General features: G+C 43.1%; 1 protein-coding gene across 1 annotated transcript in view; it reads right to left on the minus strand.

Annotated features, from left to right (window-relative positions):
- STAB2 (stabilin 2) overlaps positions 1–26,819 on the minus strand; it is a 63,162-nt gene that overhangs the window by 25,260 nt on the left and 11,083 nt on the right. The window contains exons 6-26 of the mRNA XM_077339747.1: positions 26,342–26,538; positions 25,786–25,884; positions 25,361–25,468; positions 21,927–22,058; positions 20,056–20,184; positions 18,504–18,560; positions 17,843–17,932; positions 14,839–15,034; positions 13,348–13,443; positions 12,435–12,480; positions 11,265–11,341; positions 10,053–10,178; positions 9,235–9,308; positions 8,422–8,493; positions 6,581–6,700; positions 5,641–5,688; positions 4,773–4,850; positions 4,527–4,673; positions 3,610–3,750; positions 3,468–3,527; positions 2,874–3,050 (exon numbers count right to left, since the gene is read on the minus strand). Coding sequence (XP_077195862.1) covers positions 2,874–3,050; positions 3,468–3,527; positions 3,610–3,750; positions 4,527–4,673; positions 4,773–4,850; positions 5,641–5,688; positions 6,581–6,700; positions 8,422–8,493; positions 9,235–9,308; positions 10,053–10,178; positions 11,265–11,341; positions 12,435–12,480; positions 13,348–13,443; positions 14,839–15,034; positions 17,843–17,932; positions 18,504–18,560; positions 20,056–20,184; positions 21,927–22,058; positions 25,361–25,468; positions 25,786–25,884; positions 26,342–26,538 — 2,270 coding nt within the window. The remainder of the gene's footprint in view (positions 1–2,873; positions 3,051–3,467; positions 3,528–3,609; positions 3,751–4,526; positions 4,674–4,772; positions 4,851–5,640; positions 5,689–6,580; positions 6,701–8,421; positions 8,494–9,234; positions 9,309–10,052; positions 10,179–11,264; positions 11,342–12,434; positions 12,481–13,347; positions 13,444–14,838; positions 15,035–17,842; positions 17,933–18,503; positions 18,561–20,055; positions 20,185–21,926; positions 22,059–25,360; positions 25,469–25,785; positions 25,885–26,341; positions 26,539–26,819) is intronic.

Below are 26,819 nucleotides of genomic sequence, written 5' to 3' on the forward strand. Positions count from 1 at the left end.
TTTTTTTTCTTCGTCTTTCTTCCTGCATCAAAGCCCTTTGTTTCCCCCCTCCTCTTACTCTGCTCTGCCTGAAGCCACCTCGTTAAGAGGCAGGCTAATTCTCCTAACTAAGCAGAAGAAGGACTCAAATCAACTCGAATTAATTGGCAAAAGCTCTTATTGTAATTGTTTTGGTTTTCGAAGATAAGAAGATAAGAGCTGTGAATGGGAAAATCTCACGAGAACTCTGTGCCTTAACTGACTTCAATACGTCACATGCCTGTGCCGGAACATTAGAGGATAAAACAGAGGACCTCTACTGGCCACTTGTAAAATTGTTTGAGGCCGGTTTTTTTTAAAGTCAAAATCATGTCTATGTTAAAAAGATTGGCTCATCTAATAGAGATACAAACCCAAGATTACAAAGTATTCTTAGATGGATTGATCAAAAATATCTCCAAGGAGATTCAAGATGGCAAGGAAGAAGTCTTCAATAGGAATGATGGATTAATAACAGTGACTGATGACAGCTTTAAACAAGGTGGAAAACCAACAGCAGAAGAGAAATCTGAAATTCATATCTTCAAGGAGATCCAAGATGCCAAGGAAGACGTCTTTAACAGGAATAATGGATCAATAACAGTGGCTGATGACAGCTCTAAACAAGGTGGAAAACCAACAGTAGAAGAGAAATCTGAAATTCTGGAGACGGAAAATGGGATGCCGGAGTTCTGCAGCCCAGATAAGGACACCCTTTTTAAAAAGACATACAGCCATCTCAAAGCAACAGTGTACAAAAATCAATCAAAAGAAATATGGATCTGCAGTGAAAGTAACCGATTTAAAGGATCTCTCTGGGGAAAAAATTGTATTGATACTGGAGTCCAGGAGGTGCAACAGCCTCAAGATTTATCGATGCATACTCTGCGGGAAAGAGTACAACTGCACTTTCTACGCCAAAGGCCTATGGGACAGAATATAATTTTACGGGAACGACAAGATGTAGCAAGCCTCGAGATGAGACCCCCTTAAGAAGACCGAAAGCTCATATTGTTTTATGTTTAATGTTATACTATATTCTATATTTCCATTTTTATGAAAAAGGGGAAGCAGTGTCTCTTTCTCTCTTGTTTTTTTTTCTCTTTTCTTTTGTAGGCATATAGGTAATATAATCATTAGTGCTGAAAATGTAAAATGGGGTTCTCCCCCCTTATTTTTTCTTTCTTCTATCAGTGTATTGTCCTAGGACTAAAGCCTACACTGACTTGTAGAAAATGTTCAATGTTAAGCTTTCAACTTAAATCTGAAAATATGTTCTGTTAGGATGGTTCTTAGAATGGGTCAAGCATAAATTGTTTTGTAGATGTATCAGAACCAAGGATAAGGAGAAGCTATAGAAGACTGAAAGCTTATATTGTTTTATGTTTAATGTTAAGCATTTAATCTAAACCTGGAAATCTTATTATTCTCTGTATTAACAACATATACTGTATTCTACATTGCTACTTTTATGAAAAAGGGGAAGCAGTGCCTTTTTTCTCTCTTGTTTCTTTTTCTTAGTAGGCATATAGGTAATATAATCGTTAGCGTTGGAAATATAAAATGGGGCTTTCCCCCCTTATTATTTTTTTTTTATTGGTGTATTGTTATAGGGCCAAAGCCCATATTGATCTGTAGAAAATGCAAAGCTCTCAACTTATACCTGTCAGGATGGCTCTTAGAATGGGTCAAGTATAAATGGTTTGTAGATGTATCTGTATTAAGGATAAGGAGAAATTATGAAATCCTTTTGTAATTTTTTTTCTTTGTACATCTTTAAGGCAAAGCCCTACTTTCCTCTCCCTTCATCAGGGTATTGATACAGGGCCAAAACTCATACTGTGCTATAAGAAATGTTTAATGTTAAGCATCTAACTCAAACCTAGAAATATCTGCTAGGATAGCTCTTAGATTGTATCAAGCAGTTAATGTGAGGTCTACGATCTCTCAAGTAAGTTGACTAATAATAACTTTTCTTTTGTATATCTAAACAGGCCTTTTTTTTTTTTTTTTTAAATGTAGTGGAAATGTGGACGGCTCTTAGACTCATGGCTCTTAGAGTTTTGGGCAAAAGTTTATATCACTGTGGAGTCAATGTGGGGTCGTATATTCTCAAATGATGATTATATTTCTATCTTTATGAAAATAAAAAAAAATCATTATAAAAAAAAAAAAAAAAAAAAAAGGGACTGCAGAAGACAGCATGGAACAGCTGTATGGTGGGGAATGCCTCCCCCTCATACCTGCTGTTTTGTGTTGTTTTGCAGTATAGTTAAATTTTAAAAAGACTAAACAAGACAGCTCAAAACAGCTTGTGGCAGGGAATATCTCCCTGTCCACACAGCTGCTTTTCAGGCTTTATGAAAATTCCATTAAAAGGAACTGCAGTCCCTTTCAATGGGGTCTGCATGGCCACTAATCATGAATTGCATGGCCACTAATCATGAATTAACAAATCTTATGGTTCGGCTTGTGGTTCAGCCACAAACCAAACTGAACTGCATTTTCCTGGTTCATGCCCATCTCTACTGATCTTCATACAACAGAGATAAGTTCCCATTGAGAAAATGCTTGCTTTGAAGGGCAGGCTGTATGTCAGGGGTAGTCAAACTGTGGCCCTCCAGATGTTCATGGACTACAATTCCCAGGAGCCCCTGCCAGCATTTGCTGGCAGGGGCTCCTGGGAATTGTAGTCCATGGACATCTGGAGGGCCACAGTTTGACTACCCCTGCTGTATGTCATTGCACCCTGTTGAGATCCCTCCCCAGACTCCACCTCCAAACACTCAGGGATTTCCCAACCCAAATCTGGCAATCCTATATAACCAGGAAATGTTTACCCAGAAAGTGCCTACCTTGACATCTCTAATAATGTGGAATTTCAGATACTGCTGCAGTTTTGTCTTGCTTGAAATTTTAAATAGAAAATCCCGCTGTTCCTCAGGCAGAGCTCTGACCACTTTGTCAGTGGGCCAGAACAAGGTGATTGGTTGGTGAGCTGGATCATTGATGAAACCGAATAGCCCAGCACTCTGAAATAAAAGTCAAACTAGTTTTTCCATCAAGCTAACTACAAGTTAGTCTATTGAAGAAGAAGAAGAGAGTTTGTTCTTATATGCTGCTTTTCTCTACTAGAAGGCATCACAAAGTAGCTTGCATTTGCCTTCCCTTTCCTCTCCCCACAACAGACTCCCTGTGGGGTGGGTGAGGCTGAGAGAGCCCTGATATCACTGCTCGGGCAGAACAGCTTTATCAGTGCTGTGGCGAGCCCAAGGTCACTCAGCTGGTAGCATGTGGAGGAGAAGTGGGGAATCGAACCCGGTTCGCAAGATTAGAAGTCCGTACTCCTAACCACTACACCAAGTGGGCACCAACACACCACAGGCTTAAAATAATTTGGACACTATTATGACAGCATTTTGCCAAATTACAAAATCCTATAGACTTACCTCAAGCAAGTTGGCAAACATGATATACCCATTCTTTGCTGCAACCATTTTGAGACTTTCCTAGAAAGATGAAATGTTGGTTAAGTTCATTTGCTTGAACCATTTTTAATGAACTGGGAATCCAAAACTAAATTTTACATACCCTTTCAGTTGCTGGATGAGATGTTGCAAAATCTTGAATCCTCTGTGGAATTAGCCAATTGTCTATGATATGTATGATTCCATTTACACTTATTATGTCACTGGTCAAAATCTTAGTGTTGCCGTTTAAAAATACTGAACTCTAAAAAGGCAAACAGAGGCAACAATTTTTTCCATGGAATCCAAGTGCTTAGTGTGAATAAATAAGGCAGGCTAGAGTGATCCACACCTTGCAGTATTTGTAGAGGCTGTGGCTCGGTGGTAGAGCATCTGCTTGGCATGCAGAAGGTCCCAGGTTCAATCTTTGGCATCTCCAACTAAAAGGTCCAGGTCATAGGTGATGTGAAAGACCCTGAGACCCTGGAAAGCCACTGCCAGTCTGAGCAAACACTACTGACTTTGATGGGCTAGGGGTCTACTTTTTATTCTACTTTGACAGGTTTACTGTAAATCCTTACCTTGTTAACCACTTCAAGACTTTGTGAGGGGTGGGATATAAATTAAATAATAAATAACACTATCTCATGGTCTTGCTCAGGGGCTGGTCCACCCTTAAAATCTGGCAAAGGCAGCTGCTGTGGTGATTCTTCTTCTCCTTTGGAGAGGAGGGCAAGGCACAGAATGGTATGTTCTTAAGAATCTCTTAATCCAAACTGGCTGCTCGGGCTCCCTTCTTTGGCATGGCAAAGCAGACACAGGTGAACTCAACATGAACGGTATATGCATTCTGCCCTTAGGGGTGTTGCATGTGAACCAGCCTTTGGAGTGCGTGTGTAGAAGTTAATAATTTGGTCTTAATTCATTATTCTGGACATTCAGCAGAACTCCCCAGTTTACTTTCCCCCCAACCATTTACAATTCCGTACGCCATCTCTTTTCCAAACAGAGAACTGGAAGTGAATCTGCACACTTAGGTACCTGTGAGATGGTTATCTTGAGTTGTTCTCCCTTGAGAGTAGTTAGGTTTTTGTCCGCTGTCAGATCGTCGTAGAGTAGTGCACTGCAGGCTACTATATGGTTGCGAAGGATCTGGGGCATCACACCAGTTTTGACCCACTCGTTAGTCTTGGAAGAGAAAAGTGAATGACAAATACAAGAGGGGAAAAAACCTGTGTAGAACATAACCAAAATCATTTAGCATGATTTTACTCTTTGCTTACTTACTTTCGACTGAACTACTTTTCTGTGGGGTACAAAAACAGTGAAAGGCCCAGTCCCTTCCATATCTTGGACACCAGCATCCTGCAACAAAGCAAGACCAGATCTCAATTCCAAGCAGAGTTGTGACATTTGATAAACTACCACCATGATAAACTACCACCATTTTCTTCAGGGGAACCAAGCTCTATAGACTGGAGACCAAATGTAATTCTGGGAGACTCTACGTGAAAAGCTGCTCTCATAAAGCATTTTTCAAGTTTTCTGGCAATCCTTAAAAACATTGTAGAAAACAAAGACCCACCCATCAAAAGCCCATGGCTTGGTTCAAACATCGCATTTTAATTAAATCAATTAAAGAAGCATGAATATCCAAATATGGGCCACTCTACTAACTATGTTTAGTTGGTGCTGGAAAGTGCTGTCAAGTGGCAGCTGATTTTTTTAGGGTACAGTTATAAAGGCTAGCTAAGACCTCCATGGGCATCATTTCAAAATGAAGTGATGTGAAAGCTGCTCTGAGATTATGGTTAGGAATCTTAACTAGATAAGAGGAGCTACAATGGTCATATTTAAAGTGCTTGAACCATGATGCTGATTTAATTTTCAACATCTGCATTCTATCTATCAGGGTACAGAATATCAGAAGACAAATTGAGATTGATGCTGCTGCTATTTGGTTAACATCAGATACCATATTAAAATTTAAGTATATCTATTATAGATTAAAAATTAATGAACTTTTAATTATTGTTGATGTTGTCAATATGATGTCCACTGCCTTTAGCCCGCTCACTGGGTAGGGCAATATATAAGTCAAAAAAACAAATAAATACCAGATACAAAAAAAAAAAGCCTCCAGTAACTGTCTTACCTGAAGATACATTTTAAATCGACTAGTGTTGACATTCCTTTGAAGTTCCTTCAATGACAACAAAGAGAATTATGAGAAGCCATGACATCAAACTATAGAAACAGCTGGCCACGCCTTCCTGCCATGCCCCCCCTACAAGTGAGAGGAGCCTTGAGAGGCAAAGGTTTAAATGACTGGGGCCCATCCTCTTCCCATCCCCTCCAGATTCATCATTGTCCACCTTAGGAAAAGGCAGGTCAACCTGCCCTAAATAACAGTAGATTTAAAAAAATGAAAATCCTTTTTCTTTCCTCTTTGCTAAGAGCCAAAAATGGCAGACACAGGTTGGGAAGGCTTTCTCCACCCACCATTTTGAAAACCCCCACACCGTGGTCCCATTGAGGGGCCTTTGTGACACTGTAGAGTACCTCAGCACTTTGGTTAGGAAACACTGAACTAGGCAATTGCTAAAATGCTTTCCTACTCTTCAAGATCAATTAATTCATTCTACTACTTTATCCTGGCCTCTTTCTCTTCTCCCTAGAGAGATGGTTGGCTACAAGCACATGGTAATGGCAGAAAGAAAGAAAGAAAGAAAGAAAAGAAAGAAAAGAAAGAAAGAAAGAAAGAAAGAAAGAAAGAAAGAACGGAACGGAACGGAACGAACAAAAGGAACGAACAAAAGGAACAAACGAACCAACGGAGGAGGAAGACAGTGATGCAACCCTTCCACTGAAAGTCCCCTGCACTAGTAAAGTTGCATCTACAAAAGGCCCATGCTAGATGACCCATCCACACTGCATCTATTTCCCCTGAATTGGTCTCTGCAGCAACCAGTTCCTCCTCCTACTGTGGTATCATGAGCTATCACAGTGTCCAATAAAGCATGGATCCTGCCTGGCTTTAGTTCAGCTCCTGAACACAGCTTGACTGACAGATTCTTAATAAAACAATGTTTCACCTGGATGATGCTGCCTCTGCAAGTAAATCCATCACCAATGTAACCAGTTCTACACATGCAGGTCCTTTCCGTCTCTTCAGTATCGTTACAGATTGCGTTATCCCCACAACCGCCATTGTTCTGTCAGGAAGGCAACAGTGTGAAACAAAATCTCACCTCCATTTCACTGCTTTAACACCATAAATGAATGTGGATGCAAACGTGCCACATGCAAGTGTCTGCCATCAAAGCATGCCCATCCTGCTTGTTCACTCATCCTCAAGCAGCATGGGGATCCAACTGGCAGCACCTTGCACAACTGCAACATTTCAGATCCTCTTTGGCACTGCAAGGACAGCCCCCTCCTCATGGCACTGGAGGTCCAAGTTATGAATGGGAACCTTGAAAGGGATCTCCTACAGCCAACTGTCAACTCCAGCTATGTGAAAGCCTGATTTGGAACAGTGCCTTTGCACAGGAGAAGGGGGAATTTAACTCCCCCCACATAAATTTCATGACCTGACCCTCCACGACCACTGGCCACAGGGCAAAAAGCAGGAGATGTGGGTGTTTTAAATTGTGCATGTTGTATGAGGGGAAAGATTAAATCCTTCTGACCCATGTGGATCCCAACTGATCCCCAAATTGGTCCCAATTGGCATGCTGTTCACAGATTCTCTCAGTCATTCTGTCTAGCTTGGTTCAAAACAAAGTAGGTCAGTATAATTTCTGACCTCAGCTGTACCCTGCTGTTGATGGACAGGCTGGTGGCAGAAAAATGGGTGTGAGAATCTTCAGCATTGTGCCAATATGTGACATCACTTCCAGCACAAGTGATATCATCGTACTGGGGCACTGCTCTAGGGCTTACCTAAACGGATATTAGAATGTTGTTCCAATGCAAGAATGTAACTTCCACTTTTGTGATGTCAGACTTTGGTGTCCTGTCAAAGAACTCATCCTCGCTCCCAGATTCTCCCACCAGAGTGCCAGCTATGGCTGCAACCGTGCAGCACCCAAGTATACGTTTGTGATTGAAATACCAGCTTATTGTTGTGACTCGGAAGAAAAGATGCCAGGTTCCCCTTGTCACCTGACAATTTGAGGACGAGCCTGGGGAGGACAGAGACCTCAGTGGGATACGGTGCCATCCTCCAGAGAATCCATTTTCTCCAGGGAAACTGATCTCTGTAGTCTAGAGATCATCTGAAATTCCAGGGAATCCCCAAGTCCCACCCGAAGGCTGGCATCCCTACTGGGGAAGTGGACTTTCAGTGATCACTCATCCCAGTGCTGATGAGCACAGGAGAAGGAGAACCTGAACTTAAAAGACACAATATATTTCCAACTAGTACTTGAGATTTATTCATTTATGTAGTACAGCTTTACCCTGCCTTCCATGCAGGAGCTTACAGTGGCCTAGGGAGGGTGGTAGACAAACAAACATTTAATTATTCCCTCCTTCATTTTATTCTTACAATATGAGCTAAGGTAGGGTACTCACTTTGGTGGCATATATACTGTATGAAATGTAGAATGATACGGAAGAAGATTTGTGTGACCCTGGAGTACATTCATGAGGCATTCTGTCTTTATTATGCTTTGGAGCCAAGTCCTCATTTTAAGCCTAGAGGAGATCAGGCAGGGTGGCTCTAGATCTGCCTGCAACTGGTACACAGCTGAATATCCACTAGATATGGAGCTCAGCAGCTGATATCTTCATGCCAGTATGTAGAGATTTATACTGTCTGTCACTGTTAGGCTGCACCCTGAACAAACAGCGGATCTCTACTTCAGAAGTGACAGACGCAAAGCAAAACCATTCCAAAAACCCAAATCTCAAACAATATGAAGGTACTCACAATTGAACATAAACTGATGTAGGTGCATGTATTGCCATTTCCAGAATACCCTTTTAAACAGTTGCATGCTGCCTGCCACGAACAGAAATAAAGCAAGGTATGTAATAAGACCGAAAAAACCTTTTAACATCGCCTCTTTTTAAAATTTGCATAGTGAGTGGGAAAACATAGCAAAGAATACTTCAGTCCGTTCTGTGCTCATATCTTCCTTGTAACCTGCCTTCTCTCACATGCAAAGCATGCAAGGTAGCAGTATCCTCTCTCTGTTAGTACATTTTGCAGCTTTTTTTCCATAATGAAAATGGAATGTTGTGACAAAAATGTAATAACCTCTCCATACAAGCATTCATTCATCATCCCTGTTTATCTCGGACAGCTCAGCTGGAATGCAAATACCTGATTAAATATGCAACTTTTTGTCAGCCTTAATACTATATTTGCGTCCCAGACCCTGGTGTACAGAATACGACAAATACAGTTGACACCACAATAGTGACTGCCTGCCATACTTAGCAGAATCAGGTGGGTAGCCGTGTTGGTCTGAAGCAGCAGAACAAACTTTCAGTTCTGTGGCACCGTTAAGTCCAAGAAAGTTTCATTCGAGGCGTGAGCTTTTGTGTCTGGGAAAATGTGCGTACACAGAAAGATCATACCCTCAATAAAACTTGGTTAATCTTAAAGGTGCCGCTAGATTCAAACGCTGCTCTGCCACTCTTATATCCTGTATAATGCCAATAAAGGTTTTATGTATGTACGTTCTACCATATTTATTAATACAAGATGCATTGCTGAAATGGCTTGGGAATGGCTTACCTGATTGGGTCCAATATGAGTGCATTCGGCATTTTTGTCACATCCGCCATTATTTGTTATGCAGGGGTTAATTTCTTTATGAGATCAAATGAGAAAAGCAGAAAAAGATGAGTACTTTCCCATTTCTCATGAGCCTGCATTTAACGGATCCTAGAAATGCAAGCTACTGATTCCAGTCATTCTCACAATTACCCTCTACGTCTCTTAAGAAAATCTCCTTGGTATCACGGGGGGGAGGGGAGTGGTAATATTTTATTGTCCGCCATCTGATATTATGTTATTGTTCTAACTGTGTTTTAATGGGTGATTTTAGGGGATTTTTTAATTATACTCATTGATTTTGTAAACCGCCGTGAGACATGGGAGCAGCGGTATATAAATATAAATAAATAAATATAAATATCTACTATATATAGTAGCCAGTGCTGGCTGCACTGTGCCCTTTCCTTAAATGATGTCATGGAACTACAACCGTCTTCTCAGATCTTTTCCTTAATGTGCAGAGGTTTTGACACAGACAGCGGAGAACTCTGAAACCATGTTTCAAAATAAGATGGCATGAATCTGTGTCACTTCCACCTTATGCATACCTGAATCACCTCCATCCATGTCACCTTCATCCATGTCAACAACCTGTATCAATATCTCCAGTGGGTCACTTCCCAGGTTAGTTCAGAAATGTTGCCCCTCCAGGCACTCCTCACTGTGTTTACCCCCACATTGTATTCATGTGCACAATTCATCCATGGAATAAACTGGATTGTAAGAAGCAGTCTTTATTGAGGCCAAAGATCTGCTCATGCCCAGGGGATACTTACCAAGGCAGACTATTCCATCTCCAGTGTAACCTGTTTTACAAACACACACTCGATTTCCCGGAGTGGTTCGTCTGCATTCTGCTTCAGCGGAACAACCTCCATTGCTGATTTCACATCCGTCAATGGCTGTAAAAGGACCCACAACGTAAAACGACAAGCTGGTCTTCTTTAAAGAATCAAGAGAGAGGGGGACTAATCCAATCTCACCTCCCCCCAGATCTTCCTCTACAGCAGGGGTAGTCAACCTGTGGTCCTCCAGATGACCATGGACTACAATTCCCATGAGTCCCTGCCAGCAAACGCTGGCAGGAGCTCATGGGAATTGTAGTCCATGGACATCTGGAGGACCACAGGTTGACTACTCCTGCTCTACAGGGCTTCTGGTCTTTCATGGGCTTGAGCAGGATGCGCCACTATTGTCAACAGTCTCTCTCTTCCCCAGCAATTTCCTTCCTCATCAGGATTCTCCCACACTTTTCCCGTGGGTTAATTTACATGGCAGTTTTCCAGAGTAGGAAGGATTCCCTACATTGTCAGTGGGTTGGCCCCATTGTATAGATTTCCTAGCCTCCAGGGGAAGGCTGGTTTACTGCTAGCTATAACCATGGCTGCACTGTACCTTTTCCTTTCCTAGAATGATGCTAAGGAACTATAACATGAAAAAGCCCACCTGGGTTCACTGGATATGTCTGACAGGAAAATGCCACTCAGGCACTCCGGCAAACATGTTTCTGAACTCATACATATGAAGCTGCCTTTTATTAAATCAGGCCATTGGTCCATCAGGGTCCACCAGGTTATTTAGACTGGCAGCAGCTCTCCAGGGCCTCAGGGACTCAGAAAGAGGTCTTTCACATCACGTGCTCCTTTTTGCTGGAGATGCTTGAGATTGAACTGAGACCTTCTGCATGCCAAGCAGATGCTCTACCACTGAGTCACCCCCCCTTGCTCTCCCCAATATGCACACATTTGCAAACACCCAAGTGCAGGCAGTGCCCTAAACTTTCTATAAAACAGAGTACAGACATAATCCAAATCTGGACCCTGCCTCCTTTGCCTGAAAATTTGCATTTTAAAAAACAAACTGTTAATTGTGAATACATTTGGAATGATTCCTTTTCTCAAATTAACACATGTGTGGTAACTCCCTCCCTAAACCGGAAAACATTAAGGACAGCAAACAGGGTTTCAAACAGGAGTAAATCCACTTGCCAGTGCAATGTGTTCCATTCCCTTTAAACCCAGCCGCGCATTTGCAGTATGATGTCCCTTTAGGATTGAGAAGGCAGCTAAAATGGAAGAAAGGGTTACTGAAAACTCAGAAGGGCAGACTTGGTCTGCAGCATCCCCAGTAGACTTTCAGGCTTTGTTGCTCTAAAGCACGGGTAGTCAAACTGCAGCCCTCCAGATGTCCATGGACTACAATTCCCAGGAGCCCCTGGGAGCACCTTTAAGACCAACAAAGATTTATTCAAGGCGTGAGCTTTCGAGTGCAAGCACTCTTCCTCAGACTATGAACTGACCATCATAACAGTAGGAATATATAAGCAAAAGTTAATCTTGTTACATTAGTAAACTGTGTCACAGCATCCAAACACAGCCACGTGATAACTCTCTGCCAAACCAGCGAATCAAACCCCTCGAATCCATTTGTAGTTCACAAAGACATATTAGAAATAAAACTGTCAAAGCCAGTGATCCACAGCTCACACCCTACTATTTACTGCTGGCCCCATCTGTCTCCATACCAGTGTGAAACTTTCTTACTAGTAGCTGGCAGCTATCTTGTCCTGGAATAACTGAGATAACTGCTCATATGTTTGCCAAACATTGGAAGAAAAATTCTCTCCCAATTAAAAAACAGCTATTTTGTATGATCAAAAAGAAAGCCCTTAAACAAATCCTGATGTTGGAGGCAAATAGTTTATATGAAATGCTTTGAGGCTTAAGTCAATTATTCACATTCTGCTTGTCTCACCAAATCGTGAACTATAATAGTGTATCTCACTATTTTCTGTTGGATAAGTTTTCTCTGTGTAAAATAAAATTTAAAAATGAAAAAAGTAAAAAGACTATTAGGCATGCTAGGGTACGTAGCACTCATAAGGTTCTTACTTGGTATTCATGGCTATATTAATTGATAACATTTGCTCTGTTCATATTTCAGCAGATCCAGAGATAGCCAGCTAGATTCCCAAACCAATTGTTCCTAATCCATATGGACTAACAGCAGGGTGGGATACTTCAAGCCTGTGAGGAATACCAAATTCACACGAGAGCTGGTTCTTCTTTTTTGTGACCCCACCCCTCACACTTCACAAATAGTGCTGTAGTCAGCAAGGCAACATTAACATCTATTAACTAGTTTGATGTCATACATACTTAGCACTGGTGTGGCAACTGTTGTTGCAGTTATCACCTTTGGCTTCTGGGGAAGCAAAAAAAAAAAAAAAAGGAAGAAAGAACCTTTGTTAGGGTGCAGTCAGAGAGTGACAACTCCCCCCTTTCCCTTTGACTCTTTTTGCCTAAGACAGCATTTCTCATTTTTGAGAAACCTTTGAGAAACCCCTGAGACATTCTTCAGGCTTCAAGGAACCCCAGAACTGGCACAATCATGTAGAAAATGGTTGGGAAGCATAGCTGTGGACACACCCTCTTAAAGCCCTCTCCCTCCCACCCCCTCCAGGCCCATCATTTGCCATTTTGGGAGGGGTGGGTGGGTTGGCATGACCATATATTGTCATATCACCGCATGAAGGTTTACCAAATTGAAAAAATATATATAAAAATTAATTAACTCTCATCCATTCAGGAAACCCTTCCAGGGCCATCAACCCCCCCCCAAGGTTTCATGAAACCCTGGTAGAGAAAACCTGCCTAAGAACTGATAGATGGACACTGCAGAATCACATGATCCAGGTAGTCATGGCTGGTCCTCCCCTATCTGCCGAATGAGAGAATTCAATCACAAAATTTACCTGCAATTGGAATGGTGTAGCCCAAAGGAAAACTGTGCCATGAAATTATGCTGCACATATAAATTGTCATACAGATGGTAAGAGTTTGCCCTTCAGGTATTGTGCCTACCACTCTGTTGATATCAAGAAACATTACAAAACAGTAGCTATAAAAATAACTTTCAGTTTGGCCTTGCATGAAGGCTCAAGGGAGCACTGTGAAATCGCTATCAGTCCATTTTCTTTGATACTTTCAGCTGGACCAACTGATGCAGGAGCCTGATGTTCAGAGAATGTATCCACATCTTTGGATCTGCATGGAGGACAGCCACACTTACCGGTGTCGCATTTCACACCTCTCCAGCCAGCGTCACATTCACAAGAGCCATCCCCTTTTATATCACTGTTGCACCTCCCATGGACACAGGCACACTCTAAATGCAAAGAGATGGCGGGCTTCTAAATCTCAAAATCTCACTTGATAGTGAATATCACTTGATATTAATGGCTACATTAATTGGTCACATTTGTCTTGTTCAGATTACATGAGTTCCAAAGACAGCCAGCGAACTAAGGAAGGATGAGAAAAAAACCCTGCTATCCCAGTTCCTCTTTCATACAGGCCGAATAATGCACTTTCAATCCACATGCAATGTACTTTGCAACTGGGTTTAATGTCTGTGACTGCAAAACCTACTTGTAAATGGATGCTAAAGTACATTGAAAGTGGATTGAAAATGCCTTGTTCAGTATGTGTGAAAGTGCTCAGTCCAGAAGACCCAATCAGCGCATGGAAGTTGGGAGCAAGGACAGGCACCCCTCTTGATGATTTCCAAAGTTCCCATAATATAAATAGGGCTTCCCTTCGCAAGCACACCACACAATTCTGCATGAGCAGAGACTCTCCCATTTTCTTCCCAAGCAGAGTAATCTGTGGAGAACTGTGAGGTTTTACATTGGTGTCCAAGCACCTTGATCTCATAGAAAGCCTGAAATATGGCCACTGTAGATGCAGACAGATTTTTTGCATGCCTAACGTGCAAAATCCTCCTATGTATGAGTAACAAAGAGATTCCACATGAATGGCACATTGGACCTGCAGATCTGTTTTCATGAATGCACACGGAACAGTTCTTCCATGTGCACAGAAGTATACTGGAGAGAAGGTTGAGCTGTCTAGGCACACGAAGACAGATTCAGTGATCTAATTTCCCTGTGCATAGCTTGTTTCTGAATACAAGAAAAAGAATCAATATGAATGGACAGTGAAGCCTATCCTTGGTATATCAATATATCTAATTGTCAACATGGCTCCATCTGTGGATAGTTACATCTGCAAACTGGAGCCAAGTTGACATAAAACAGATATTTCTTCAAACTTGGAGAACTCCCAGTTTTTTTACAGAAAGATCTTAAAAAATACAAAAAAATGGAGGGAGAGGGGATATGGCAGTTAATTTTAAAAAAATGACTTTAGATCAATTAAATGCACTTCCATACCTTCCAATTGATCTAAAGTCATTTTGTGAGGATATGCCTTTCTAGGATATGCCCCCTAAGCAAATCTCTATATTTTTCACTATGATTAGCAGGAGGAGGTTGAGGAAGGAGGACAAGTATTACATGTCCCTAGCACCCAACCCCCCAATATTTTAATTTTAACCTGTATTTAGAATTGTTATTAGCTACCACGAGCTGGCCGGTCTAAGAGCAGCGGCATACAAATGCAATAAATAAAAACATATTATTCTTCCAGTATCTGTGATTGTGATAGATGGCCAACACTTTGTACAACGTTAACCAGTTATCAATCATTTGGAGTCATTTACCTTGATCACAGTTGGTTCCGTATTTGCCATCAAGGCAACTATCGCAGGCCAGGCCTTTGAAGCCTGCTTCACATTCACAAAAACCAGTACCATTGAAGCCATCCAAGCAAATCCCATTCCCAAAGCAAATGTTTCCAACTGCTTGTGGACAAGGCTCACATTGTGTCCCATAGAAACCTGCGCAACATTCTCTGGTCTGGAATGAATAACCACATAAGATGAATGAGAATTATGTGTGAGAGAATACAACAAGAAAACCTTGAGAAAAGCGTGGATTAAGGTTCAATACAGTTGAATGAGTTTATGCATCAGGTTCCTACCATCTGACTAGTGGTGGAAACTGCCACCAAGCCACCACACCTTATGGTAATCCAATAAGGTTTTCTAAGCAAGAGGCGTTCAGAGGTGGTTTCCCATTGCCTGTCTCTGCATTGTGGCCCTGCACTTCCTTGGTGGTCTCCCATCCAATCACTAACAAGAGACAACCTTGCTTAGCTTCTGAGATCTGATGAGATTGGGTTAGCCTGGGCCATCTAGATCAGGGTGCCAACTGGCTGCATGCATCTGTATATAGATTATTATTATTATTATTATTATTATTATTATTATTATTATTATTATTATTATTATTATTATTATTATTATTATTTCAATTTATTTCCCGCCACTCCCAAATGGCTCGTGGCAGGTTACAGTGTCTTAAAAACCCCATTAAAACTCCCATTAAAAGACTTTAAAATGTCACAACATGGCGGCACAATAATAAGATCCCCTTCCTACCCCCATTTCTAAAAAAGGGGGGGTGGAGGAGAAGGAGGTCAACGATGTTCAAGAAGAAGCCCGGGGGAGAGCAGTCGATGTACCCCAGCAGCCCCAGCCTCAACCATAGACCTGGTGGAAGAGCTCCGTCTTGCAGGCCCTGCGGAACGTTGAAGGGTCCCGCAGGGCCCGCAGCTCTCCCGGGAGCTCATTCCACTAGGTGGGGGCCAGGACCGAAAAGGCCATGGCCCTGGTCGAGGCTAGGCGTGCTTCCCTAGGGCCGGGAACGATGCAATAGCCATTTCCCAGCATTCTCTCTCTTTGCTACATGCTAGATGTCACACTAGGGGAGCAGAGACACACAAGGTAGAGAATGGATTGAGAATTAAAAAAAAGGAAAAACGGAAGAAAAGCATCCTTGCTAATTTCTTCACTTTGGAGAGCTGGATCATTCCTAGTTCAACCCTCAAAAGGCTTGGCCAGCCAGAGTCTGCCTCCACTCCAAGTTAAAAAGTTGGCCAGTGCTGATTTAGGATATAAAATGGAAGAGGAAACAACTAGGAAGGTGGGGGTAGTCTGGGAGACTTGCTGGTAACAGGGGGGAAAAGAGCACTGAATATAGTTGGGTAGAGACCATGTTCCCCGTGCTGGTGCTGGTCTTCTAGTTGTTGTTAGGTTTGAAGTCAGGTCCGACCCATTGCGACCCCATGGACAATGATCCTCCAGGCCTTCCTGTCCTCTACCATTCCCCAGAGTCCATTTAATTTCGCACCTACTGCTTCAGTGACTCCATCCATCCACCTCATTCTCTGTCTTCCCCTTTTTCTTTTGCCCTCGATTGCTCCCAGCATTAGGCTCTTCTCCAGGGAGTCCTTCCTTCTCATGAGGTGGCCAACGTATTTGAGTTTCATCTTCAGGATCTGGCCTTCTAAGGTGCAGGCAGGGCTGATCTCCTCTAAGACTGACCGGTTTGTTCGCCTTGCAGTCCAAGGGACTCGCAAGAGTCTTCTCCAGCACCAGAGTTCAAAAGCCTCAATTCTTTGACGCTCAGCCTTCCTTATGGTCCAACTTTTACAGCCATACATTGCAACTGGGAATACCATAGCCTTCACTAGATGCACTTTTGTTGGCAGGGTGATGTCTCTGCTTTTTAGGATGCTGTCTAGATTTGCCATAGCTTTCCTCCCCAGGAGCAAGCGTCTTTTAATTTCTTTGCTGCAGTCCCCATCTGCAGTGATCTTGGAGCCCAGGATAATAAAATCTGTCGCTACCTCCATTTCTTCCCCATCTATTTGCCAGGAATTGAGAGGGCCGGATGCCATGATCTTTGTTTTCTTGATGTTGAGTTTCAAGCCAACTTTTGCACTCTCCTCCTTCACCCGCATCAAGAGGCTCTTTAGTTCCTCTTCGCTTTCTGCCATTAGAGTGGTATCATCTGCAAATCTGAGGTTGTTGATATTTCTCCCTGCAATCTTGATCACAATTTGTGACTCATCTAACCCCACCTTTCTTATGATGTGCTCCGCATATGTTAAATAGGCAAGGCGACAGTATACAGCCTTGCCGAACTCCTTTCCCAATTTTGAACCAATCAGTGATTCCATGCCTGGTTCTCAATGTTGCTTCTTGACCTCCTCCAGACCCACCTCTTATTTTAGAATGTTTATTAATGTTGATGTATTACTTTATTTATATTTCCCTTCCAAATGGGGAACCTACAGTAGCTCACGACATTCTCTACTCCTTCATTTTATCCACACAGGTGTGACACAGGTGAGGTGAAAAGTGTGGCTGGCCCAGGGTTGCCCAGTGAGCTTCCATGGCAGGGTGGATTTGAACCTGGGTCTCCCAGATCCTAGTCCAACAGTCTAATTATGATGCTATGCCCGGTGGCAGAAGGGCTTAGAGCATCCTCTTTCATCCTTTTGTCTATAGGGGAACCCCTGAAATATTTTTCAGGATCCAGGGAGCCCTGGAATGGGGCCTGAAGTGTGATCCTTTAAGGCAGAATATAGGAGAAAGGTCAGGGAGCTGCTGGGGAACTCTCATAGAACCCCAGGTTGGGAGTCCCCAAGAGACAAATTTCTAGATGACCTTAGGAGGAAAGTATAAGGAAGACACCCACACTTTAACAAAGACCCTACAATTCACTTCTAATTATTCTGAATAATTGACTGCCACAAAAATGTCCTTCCTTGCATGTGACTAATGCAATGACTGTTGGAAATTCAATCAAAATACTCACAATTACAGTCTTAGCACATTGGATCCGGCATCCCCTTTCCATGGATCGCCCATAAGGTTTGTAGAAGAAGCAGATTTGTCTGCTCCCTTCCTGTACAAAAGGGTCACATTTTTTAATGAGTGTTAGACAGGTGGATTGTATACATAACATTATTAAAAATCTACCAGTTATGCCCAAATGATCTTCCCCACCAAAAATCAGAGTCCAGCCTGACCTGGAGGAAATTCACTACCATCCCACAGTGGTGATTGGCAATTCCCTGGATATACAAGGAAGGGCCACAAGAGGCAAACACAGGCACAATCCTTCCTGCCCACCCACTCACAATCTGCCTAGGTCCATGAGTGGCTTTAGCACAGCCACTGATGCAGCTATGAGAGCCATGTAGTGGCCTGGGAGCAGGATGAATGGACTGGACCCTTGATCCACCCCCCCCCCCCAAAAGCAGAAATTCATAAAATATGCGCAGGCAGACTAGCAGAGCCACCTTAAGCCTGAGGAGATAAGGCAGGGTGTAAAGATATTAAATTGGCAAATAAACAAAATAGCAGTAGGATTCTAATGGAGCTCATTGGAATTCACATTGTGGAATTAACATTTTACATATGACTAACTCAGCGAGTTTTGTTTATTTACAGGAATCCAGTGATAAAACACCTACCACCAGCGTAGTTCCAGGAGGACAGCGACGGGGGAATATACAGGGCAAACAGCTTGTCTTCAAAACAAACACAGTACACATGTGAATGAGAAATATGGTACATTCATATCTTTCTGCTGTAATTATATATAGTCATTGCATGCTTAGCCAGTGGCATTTCATCTGAATAAACTCACAGATATATATGCTCACAGTACTCTGGAGCAGTCGGTGACGTGGGTCCTTGCCACAATTAAGTGCTATGGGCACTGCTAAAAGCTTTAGCAGGAACAGTTCAGCACTGATTTTTAATCTTTTGATTTATCCTCCCATCGCCAATCACAGAGGTCCCCAAGTTGATGCCTGAGGGTACCACGGCACCCAACAACACCTTTTATCGAATCATAGAATCAAATGGAATCTCCAGTGTCATCTAGTCCAACACCCTGCAGAATGCAGGAAATTCACCCACCCACATTGACCCCAATTCCATGCCCAGATGATGCCCCCCCCAGTGCCCTCCAAGTGATCTTAGAAAGTGGGTGAGTCCAGGTAGGCCTTTTGCCCACGGGGGCTTCTGATTGGCTGTGCAGCTGTATAAATATTGCTTCAGTGACAGCTGCTGCCACAGCACAGGGGCCTTCACTGTGGTTCTGTGTGTTTGTGCAAGAAGGATTTCAAAACATTACACCCATTTCAAAAGGAATCCTGTCAAACAGGACTTCTGTCTGAATTATTTTAGAGGTACTATTTAGCGGTGTGCATAACTTCACTCCCTGACATTCTGTCATTTGTCTCCTACAGTAGCCATTTTGCTGTTGTGTTCCCCACTGAGTAGGGTTTCCAGCACTGAGCTAGGAAATACATGGGAGATTTTGGACAATGCCATAGAAGCCCGCTCTCCAAAGCAGCTCTTTTTCTCCAAGGAAACTGATCTCTGTAACCTGGAGACCAGTTATAATAGTGGGAGTTCTCTAGCTATCAAATGAAGAGTGGCAACTCTGCCAACATGTCAGAATTCCAAAGGGGCTTGCAGAATTGAAAAGTCTGGGAACCCCTGGCCAATCATTTGTCCTGACTCCTGGTGCATATTTATTGCCCTGTTGTGCAAAACCCAGCAAAAGCTAGGCATGAGACAGGTCACATCTCAGGACAAAATGTGACAGTTCATCCTTTGCTTAGCTGTCAATGAGCGTCATCCAGTAGCCCATCACCTTTCTTAGTCTTACAGGGTTACTGTCAAAATCAAAGGGGGTGGAGGAGAAGCAGGGAGGCCATCCCGGCCTCCTTGGAGGCAGGGTAGGATAAAAAAAAGTACCAACGAACAGGAAGAAGAAAAACCCCTGCATATCTGAGTGCCTATTTGCAAGACAATTTGCTCCAGGTATGTCAGGCTGCCTCCAAGATGTTGTCATTATCTTTTAACATAGTAGTCTACAAGTTGCAAAGAAACCCCTTTTCAAATGCTATATGCTGAAAATGCATAGATCCCACATATGTCTCTGTGTGTGCACATATTTTTTTTAAAAAACAAATAACATCTTTAAAACATACATGAAAGGATACAACTTACTGTTTGTATCAAAGTCGCATTGGTATCACATCGGTTTTTCTTGATTTCCAGTACTTTCCCCAGTCCATGGATTATTCCTTTTTCAGTTGCCACATTTGGGTAATTTATAGGGGCTTCATTTATGTAGACCTGCCAAAAAATTATCATTAGGGGGGACATGCTGAAATAGATATTGATTGTGTGGATTATATACAGCAAATATGTTCTTTGTTATGAAGTGATTTATTTTGGACTAGAGGTCTATATTTCCAGAAGTACTTAAATCATATCTTCTGAAGACTGTTACCTGTTTATCTTCACACATCTGATCAATTCTGGCTTTGTGCATGCATATGTTGGCCATAACAGGACAATAGCATTGTGTTTATCATTAGAACACAAGACCCTCCATAAAGAATAAGTCGATCTTTTTCCAGAATTGCTGGTGTAAGAGCTGAACTTGATGGGATTAGCCACAAAGTCTTACTTGCATGCCATCCCTGTTCATATATTGGATGTGTGTATGCTGGTCAAATCTCTAGGGCATGTGAGTGTGTGAACCCTCCTTTTCCTTATACTCACCCATGCACCCCTGGTCAGATAAGAACATCAGAGCCACCCACCCCATCCCTGCTTTACAGGTGCAGAGATGCAAACGTGAAATGTGGCAATGGGGTAGGGGGATTGAAACAAAAGAAGATGGGCACAGCAAATCCTCCTTATTGTTTGTAACTCCTATCCTGATATTTCGGGCAACTCAAAAACTGGCACATGGTTATGACTCATTGGGTTGATCCTAACAACAGGATTGTGCTCTTGGGTGTTTGGGGTGTTTTCTTTTGGACCAACACTGCTAGAAATATAGAGGTGCCAGCTCTGGGATGGGAAATAACTGAAGACTTTGGGTATAGAATCTGAGGAAGACAAAGTTTAGGGCAGGGGTAGTCAACCTGTGGTCCTCCAGATGTTAATGGACTACAATTCCCCTGAGCCTCTGCCAGCATTTGCATGCATAGGTTGGCCATAACAGGACAATAGCATTGCGTTTATCATTAGAACATAAGACCCTCCATAAAGAATAAGTCGATCCTTTTCCAAAATTGCTGGCGTTTGCTGGCAGTTGCTCATGAGAATTGTAGTCCATGAACATCTGGAGGACCACAGGTTGACTACCCCTGGTTTAGGGGAATGACTTCAATGGAGTATACCGTCATAGTCAACCTTCCAAAGTGGCTGTTTTCTCTGGGCACACTAATCTATCGGCTGGATCAGTTGTAATCCTAGATCTTCAGCCACAAACTAGAGGTTGACAGCCCTAAAAAATTGCCTATAATAAAGGCACTTGCCTCCTTTTCCTCCTTAAAGCAGCCTGATGTCTGAGTGTGTATATATTCATGCATCATTTTCCAGTTGGGGAACAGGCACCAAACCACCCCTTCTCCAGTGCCATGACATTGAACAGTCCTTGTGCCCTCTATGCCTGCTCAGTTATATGTCTGGAGATTCCCAGGAGCACATCTGTTTTATTTGGTTGAGGCCAGAAGGCACTGTTGATTCATTAGCTTTCAGTCCCACTTTCTAAACTCTAATGCGAGTTCTTAGATCAGTACTTAATGCAGGTGTCTAATTTTTACGTACAACAAGTAGCCTCATTAACTGGGAATGTAAATACACTTACACTAATGGTGCCCCTAGGTGAACTCAAGTGATGCCAAACATTAATATTCTGCACACTGAGGCCAATAGAGCCTCTTACCAGATAAAAAGTTAAGCAGATAATAAGCAGTTTCCTGGAATAGTTATTATGATAAGTAGCAAATAGGTATTTATAGTATTAGGATACATAGCGAGTAGCAGTAGTTATTCTAATCATCTGATTCAATATATGTCACCTGAGCATCATGCATGAAGAATCCTACTCTAAATGAAAATCCAAGCATGGTGTCCCTGAACATCCCATTATGCAAGTCATTCTTGAAGAGCTTCTCCTCTAGAACAATATGGAACCGGATTTGGTCTTCATCCTGAGAATGATGGTGTTAAATTGAACCATTAGAAAAGTGGGCAAATGAGAACAAGATGCAATTCAATAAGGATAAGTGCCAAGATTTACATCTGGGTCATAAAAACATGCATACTGGATGGGAGCTATACTTCTGAGATTTACATCCGGGTCATAAAAACATGCATACTGGATGGGAGATATACTTCTGGGCAGCAGTATGTGTGAATGTGACCTTGGGGTATTTGTGGACTGTAAGCTAAATATGAGCAGACAATGTGATGCAGTGGTAAAGAAGGCAAATGCAGTCTTGGGCTGTATCAAGAGAGGCCTTGGATCAAAATCGCAAGATATGATAGTCCCACTGTATACTGCATGGGTCAGACCCCACCTGGAGTACTATCTGCAGTTATTGAGGCTTCACTTCAAAAATGACAGGGACAAAATTGAGAGGGTGCAGAGGAGAGTGAAGAGAATGACCTGGGGACCAAGCCCTGTGAGGAAAGGCTGAGGGACTTGGGAATGTTCAGCCTGGAGAAGAGGAGTTTGAGAGGGGACATGATTACTGTCTTTAAGTATGTGAAAGTGTGTCACTTAGAGGAGGGCAGGGAAAGGTTCCTGCTGACAGCAGAGGATAGGACCTGAAGTAATAGGTTTAAACTACATTTGTTTGTTTGTTTATTTATATACCGCCCTTTTCTGTGACGTCTCACGGCAGTGTACACATAACCAGTTGGGGAGTGGGAAAGGTACATGGAACATTGAACAGTAGGAAAAAGAAAAATATAAACAGTTAACAGCACAGCATATGGGTAATCATGAACAATTCAAGGGATAAAAGGTCAGGGACAATTGGATATCAGATTGCCTGGCAAAGGAACCATTTGTGGGAAAGTCCCTGTCATTGGCCTCATATGAAACCTGGTGGAAGAGCTCTGTATTGCAGGCCCTATAGCAGTGGTCCCCAACCTTTATTAGGCTGGGGACCGGCAGGGCATTGGGCCGCGCCCGCAGGGACCGCGCGGGCCACGCCCACGAGCCGCGCCCGGCCGCGCCCGCGAGCCGCGCCCGCGAATCGGGCCGCGCCCGCGGGCCGCACCCGCGAATCGGGCCGCGCCCGCGAGCCGCGCCCGTGGATCGGGCCGCACCCGCGGGCCGTGCGGGCGCGGCCCGGCCCTGATTCCCTCTCCCCGCCCTCCCGCAGTAAGTAGCTTCCCGGGCCGCAAGCTTGCGGCCCGGGAAGTTTTTTACTGCGGGGGGGGAGGGGCGGGGAGAGGGAGCCGCGGCCCGGCGCCATGGCCTTTGCGGCCCGGCGCCGGGCCGCGGCCCGCAGGTTGGGGACCACTGCCCTATAGAACTATATCAGCTAGATAGCAGGAATTTTTTTTTCATAGTCAGAATCATTCAGAAGTGGAATTGGCTGCCTAAGGATGTGGTAAGCTCCTCCTCACTGACAATCTTCAAGCAGCGATTGGACAGATACTTATCTTTAGGCCAGGGGTAGTCAACCCATGGTCCTCCAGATGTCCATGTTCTAATGATAAACATCTGGAGGACCACAGGTTGACTACCCCTGCTTTAGGCTGATTCTGCATTGAGCAGAGGGTTGGACTAGATGGCCTGCATGGCTCTTTCCATTATTCTATGATTCATTAAGCCATGGTTGCAAGCCTAACAGAACCAAAGCAATGTGCTAGTGCCAGTTTTTGGCTCTTCTCTTCCAACTTAGTTTAAACTGAGCTGTAAGAAAGGATCAGCTGAGGCAACAAGAGCTGGCTCCCCTTGCAGCTCAACTAAGCTGCAAGAGGAGCCAGCTCCAGTTGAGGTGGCATGGTTTTCTCAGCTTCTGCCGCCCCAGCTGATCCTCTCATTGGTCAGTTTAAGCCAACAGGTTTCTATTTAAAAGATCGTGATCTACTTTATATAACTTACAAGGATGGGTATACATAGCTTTTCCCCTGTGGAGGGGGGGAGGGGTTTGAACAGGGAAATGCTAGAGACAAAGGGCTAAGAAGCCCTCCTCAAACTAGTTTTGAACATAAAATGATGGCTGCTTTGCCAGCTATAGGACAAACAAAAACCCTCAATCAAACACATGATCGGAGTGTTGGGAATATGCTTTCAGAAATCACTTTATTCTGGAACCAAAAAGGCAACTGTTGTTAGTGATAGTATAGCTAATCCCAAAAGACATTTCCCCCCTAAAAAACCAGTAATCTTCAGAAAACTTTGTTTTTGCCTGTTGTTCTGCTTTGAGGTTAAGAAATAAGACAACACCTATTTATAGTAATTTTGCCATACAAAGTTCCTGCTGGGCTGTTTGGTTCTACCTTATCTATGTACGCTGGTTCTTTTTTTGTTTTTGAGCTTCGAAAGACAAAGCGAAGGGAGGTGAGGGATTCAGGGACATTTCCCAGTCAGCAGAGTTCTATAGCTGTAGTCCCTGAGCATGAGGACATAGGTTTTCCTGCGCCTAGTATTTTATCTAATCACTTACTGGCTCACAGTCAAGGGCTCATCCATAGCAGGCAAGAGCAGAGGGATAAGGCAGCGGTCCTATCTACAAGCTGTGCTTGTTCATGCTTTGTAGGCAGATAGTTTCACTTCCCTGTTAAATGAGATGCCTATCAGTGGCATTACCCAGTTGTTGCAGATGTTCTGCCCTTCTTCTGCCTTCTGGGAGAGGCCTTCCCCAAGCCCACCTATTCTTACCATGAAAACCAGAATGCTGCCTTGACTATAGAATAGGATCCTAGATGAATTTTGACAGGTAGGATTCTTTGCTGATGGGTGTACTCCCTAAAAATTTCAGTGGAGCCAATTATAGTATCCAGGGCTGGTTTACCCATGTAGCATGTACTATGGGCCCCGCACTTCCAGGGGCCCCCATGGTGCCATCCCCCCCTATGGATCAGGGCCGCAGCCTCTCTCCTCCCTGCTTTCCCCTCTTTAAGGACAATTGGAGTGACAGTCCTTTCCACTGTGAGGGGTTCCTCAACCCCCAGTATGGCTGATTCCATTGCAATTGTACTCTTGTAGGGCCCTGCAAATGCTTAAACTGGCTCTGGTGCTACGGGTCCCGTGAATCCTTAAACCACTCCTGATAATATTAATTGCTCATCTGTCCTTGGATCATTGAGGATGGTACAATCTAACTGGATGAATTCTGTGCATTATGCCTGCATAGTCATACCATGATACTCCCTTTCTGTGAGTGATGTCTGCATGTTCAGTTCTACCCTGGAGCAACAGATGAGCAATAAGGAAAGCTGTGGAACAGTTATACAAGAATAAAAACTTGAGAACGAATAAACCAGTACATACCAGTGAGGTCAACTGTTTACTCTTGAGGTAACTTTTAATGGCATAGTCATCGGGGGCAAAAATGGTATAAGCACCAGCTGCTTCTATTTCGCTTGCCAGGTTATATTGCTATTACATAAAGAAAGACAAACATACTTTTATTTCCTCTCTATAATTTTAAATGCGATTTTTCCTCTGTGCATGGCTGGCTCTTTACAGAGTACTAGATGGTGGATCTTTGCCCCAAGGAGTTTACAATCTCAAATTTTACATTTCAGACGCAACAGGAGGGGAGGGAAGTGGAAATGGAAATCAACCGGAATAATTTTCATGCATTCTTATTATATGTGGCTAAGGGACAATAAGGAGGGAGGTTAGATTGTGCCAAGAGCTTCACTTAAAAGGTGGACAAATTTGAAGGAAGTGAAATAACATAAAATACTTGCAATAATATAACCCCTAAAAATGGTGTAGTCTGGCATCTGTTCTAAACGGACAAGAAGTTTTGCTGGTGTGGACCTCACTCTTCTGTGAGGGGTAAGGACCTGAATACAAAAGCACAGTTTAAATAAGCGAATGTCGCCATGATTGCAGAATGCTGTTTCAACATGTAGAATAAGAGATAATTTTTCCCTGACAGCTGCTCAAGAAAAAGGTATGAATATATTTGCATCAATTCACAAAGGTGTAACTGCTACGTACATAAACTATCGTTACGTGTGAACATATTACTAGGACAGCTTAATCAGTAAAGGGAAAGAATGGAGGGAAAATCTTGCTTCTGGGGGAGGGAGGTCATAAGGAATGAAAAGCACAAGGGGTAGACATCAGAATAGGGATCAGTGTAACTCAGTATTAGCTACAGAAAGCTGCCACCTGGGCCACTTCTGCATGGTTTAAAAGCTAGTGAAAACTCACCCAGGAGGAGTAAGGAAGAAGGGTCTGCTGAATCCTTTCCCCTTTGATCATTTAACCAGACACGAGTCAGCAGTTGACACTTACCTTTCCAGGGCCATGATATTGAAGGACAGTGGATTCTGTAGGATAATGCACAGATTTTGTTGGGCAAGGATCTGTCGGAGTGCAAATCTGACCATCTCCTTCGTAGCCCTTCTGGCATGCACAGGTATGACGACTGGGCCCAAGGTAGATGCAGTCAGCATGGGGATCACAGGCCTGTTCTAAGCATGGGTTGATGGCTTGGGGAAACAAACAAACATCAGAAGGGAAAAGAAAGAAACGAGCATTGACGGCATTCAGTTTTCCCTCCAACATTAACTACATAGCTGTCTTTTACTAAAGAGAATCTCCTGTCCCTGAACATTAATCCTGGGCAGCAAGAAAAAGGAGGGTTCCTTTAACACCTACTTAGCTGTAACTGACAAGGATCTTACCAAGCACTTACACGGCAGCGCTGCAAATGACCACTGGCAAATGGTCATTCCATCCAATATTCATTTCCTCATGTTTATTTATTCAT

This window comes from Paroedura picta, chromosome 5 (genome assembly GCF_049243985.1).
Source record: "Paroedura picta isolate Pp20150507F chromosome 5, Ppicta_v3.0, whole genome shotgun sequence".
Classification (NCBI taxonomy): domain Eukaryota; kingdom Metazoa; phylum Chordata; class Lepidosauria; order Squamata; family Gekkonidae; genus Paroedura; species Paroedura picta.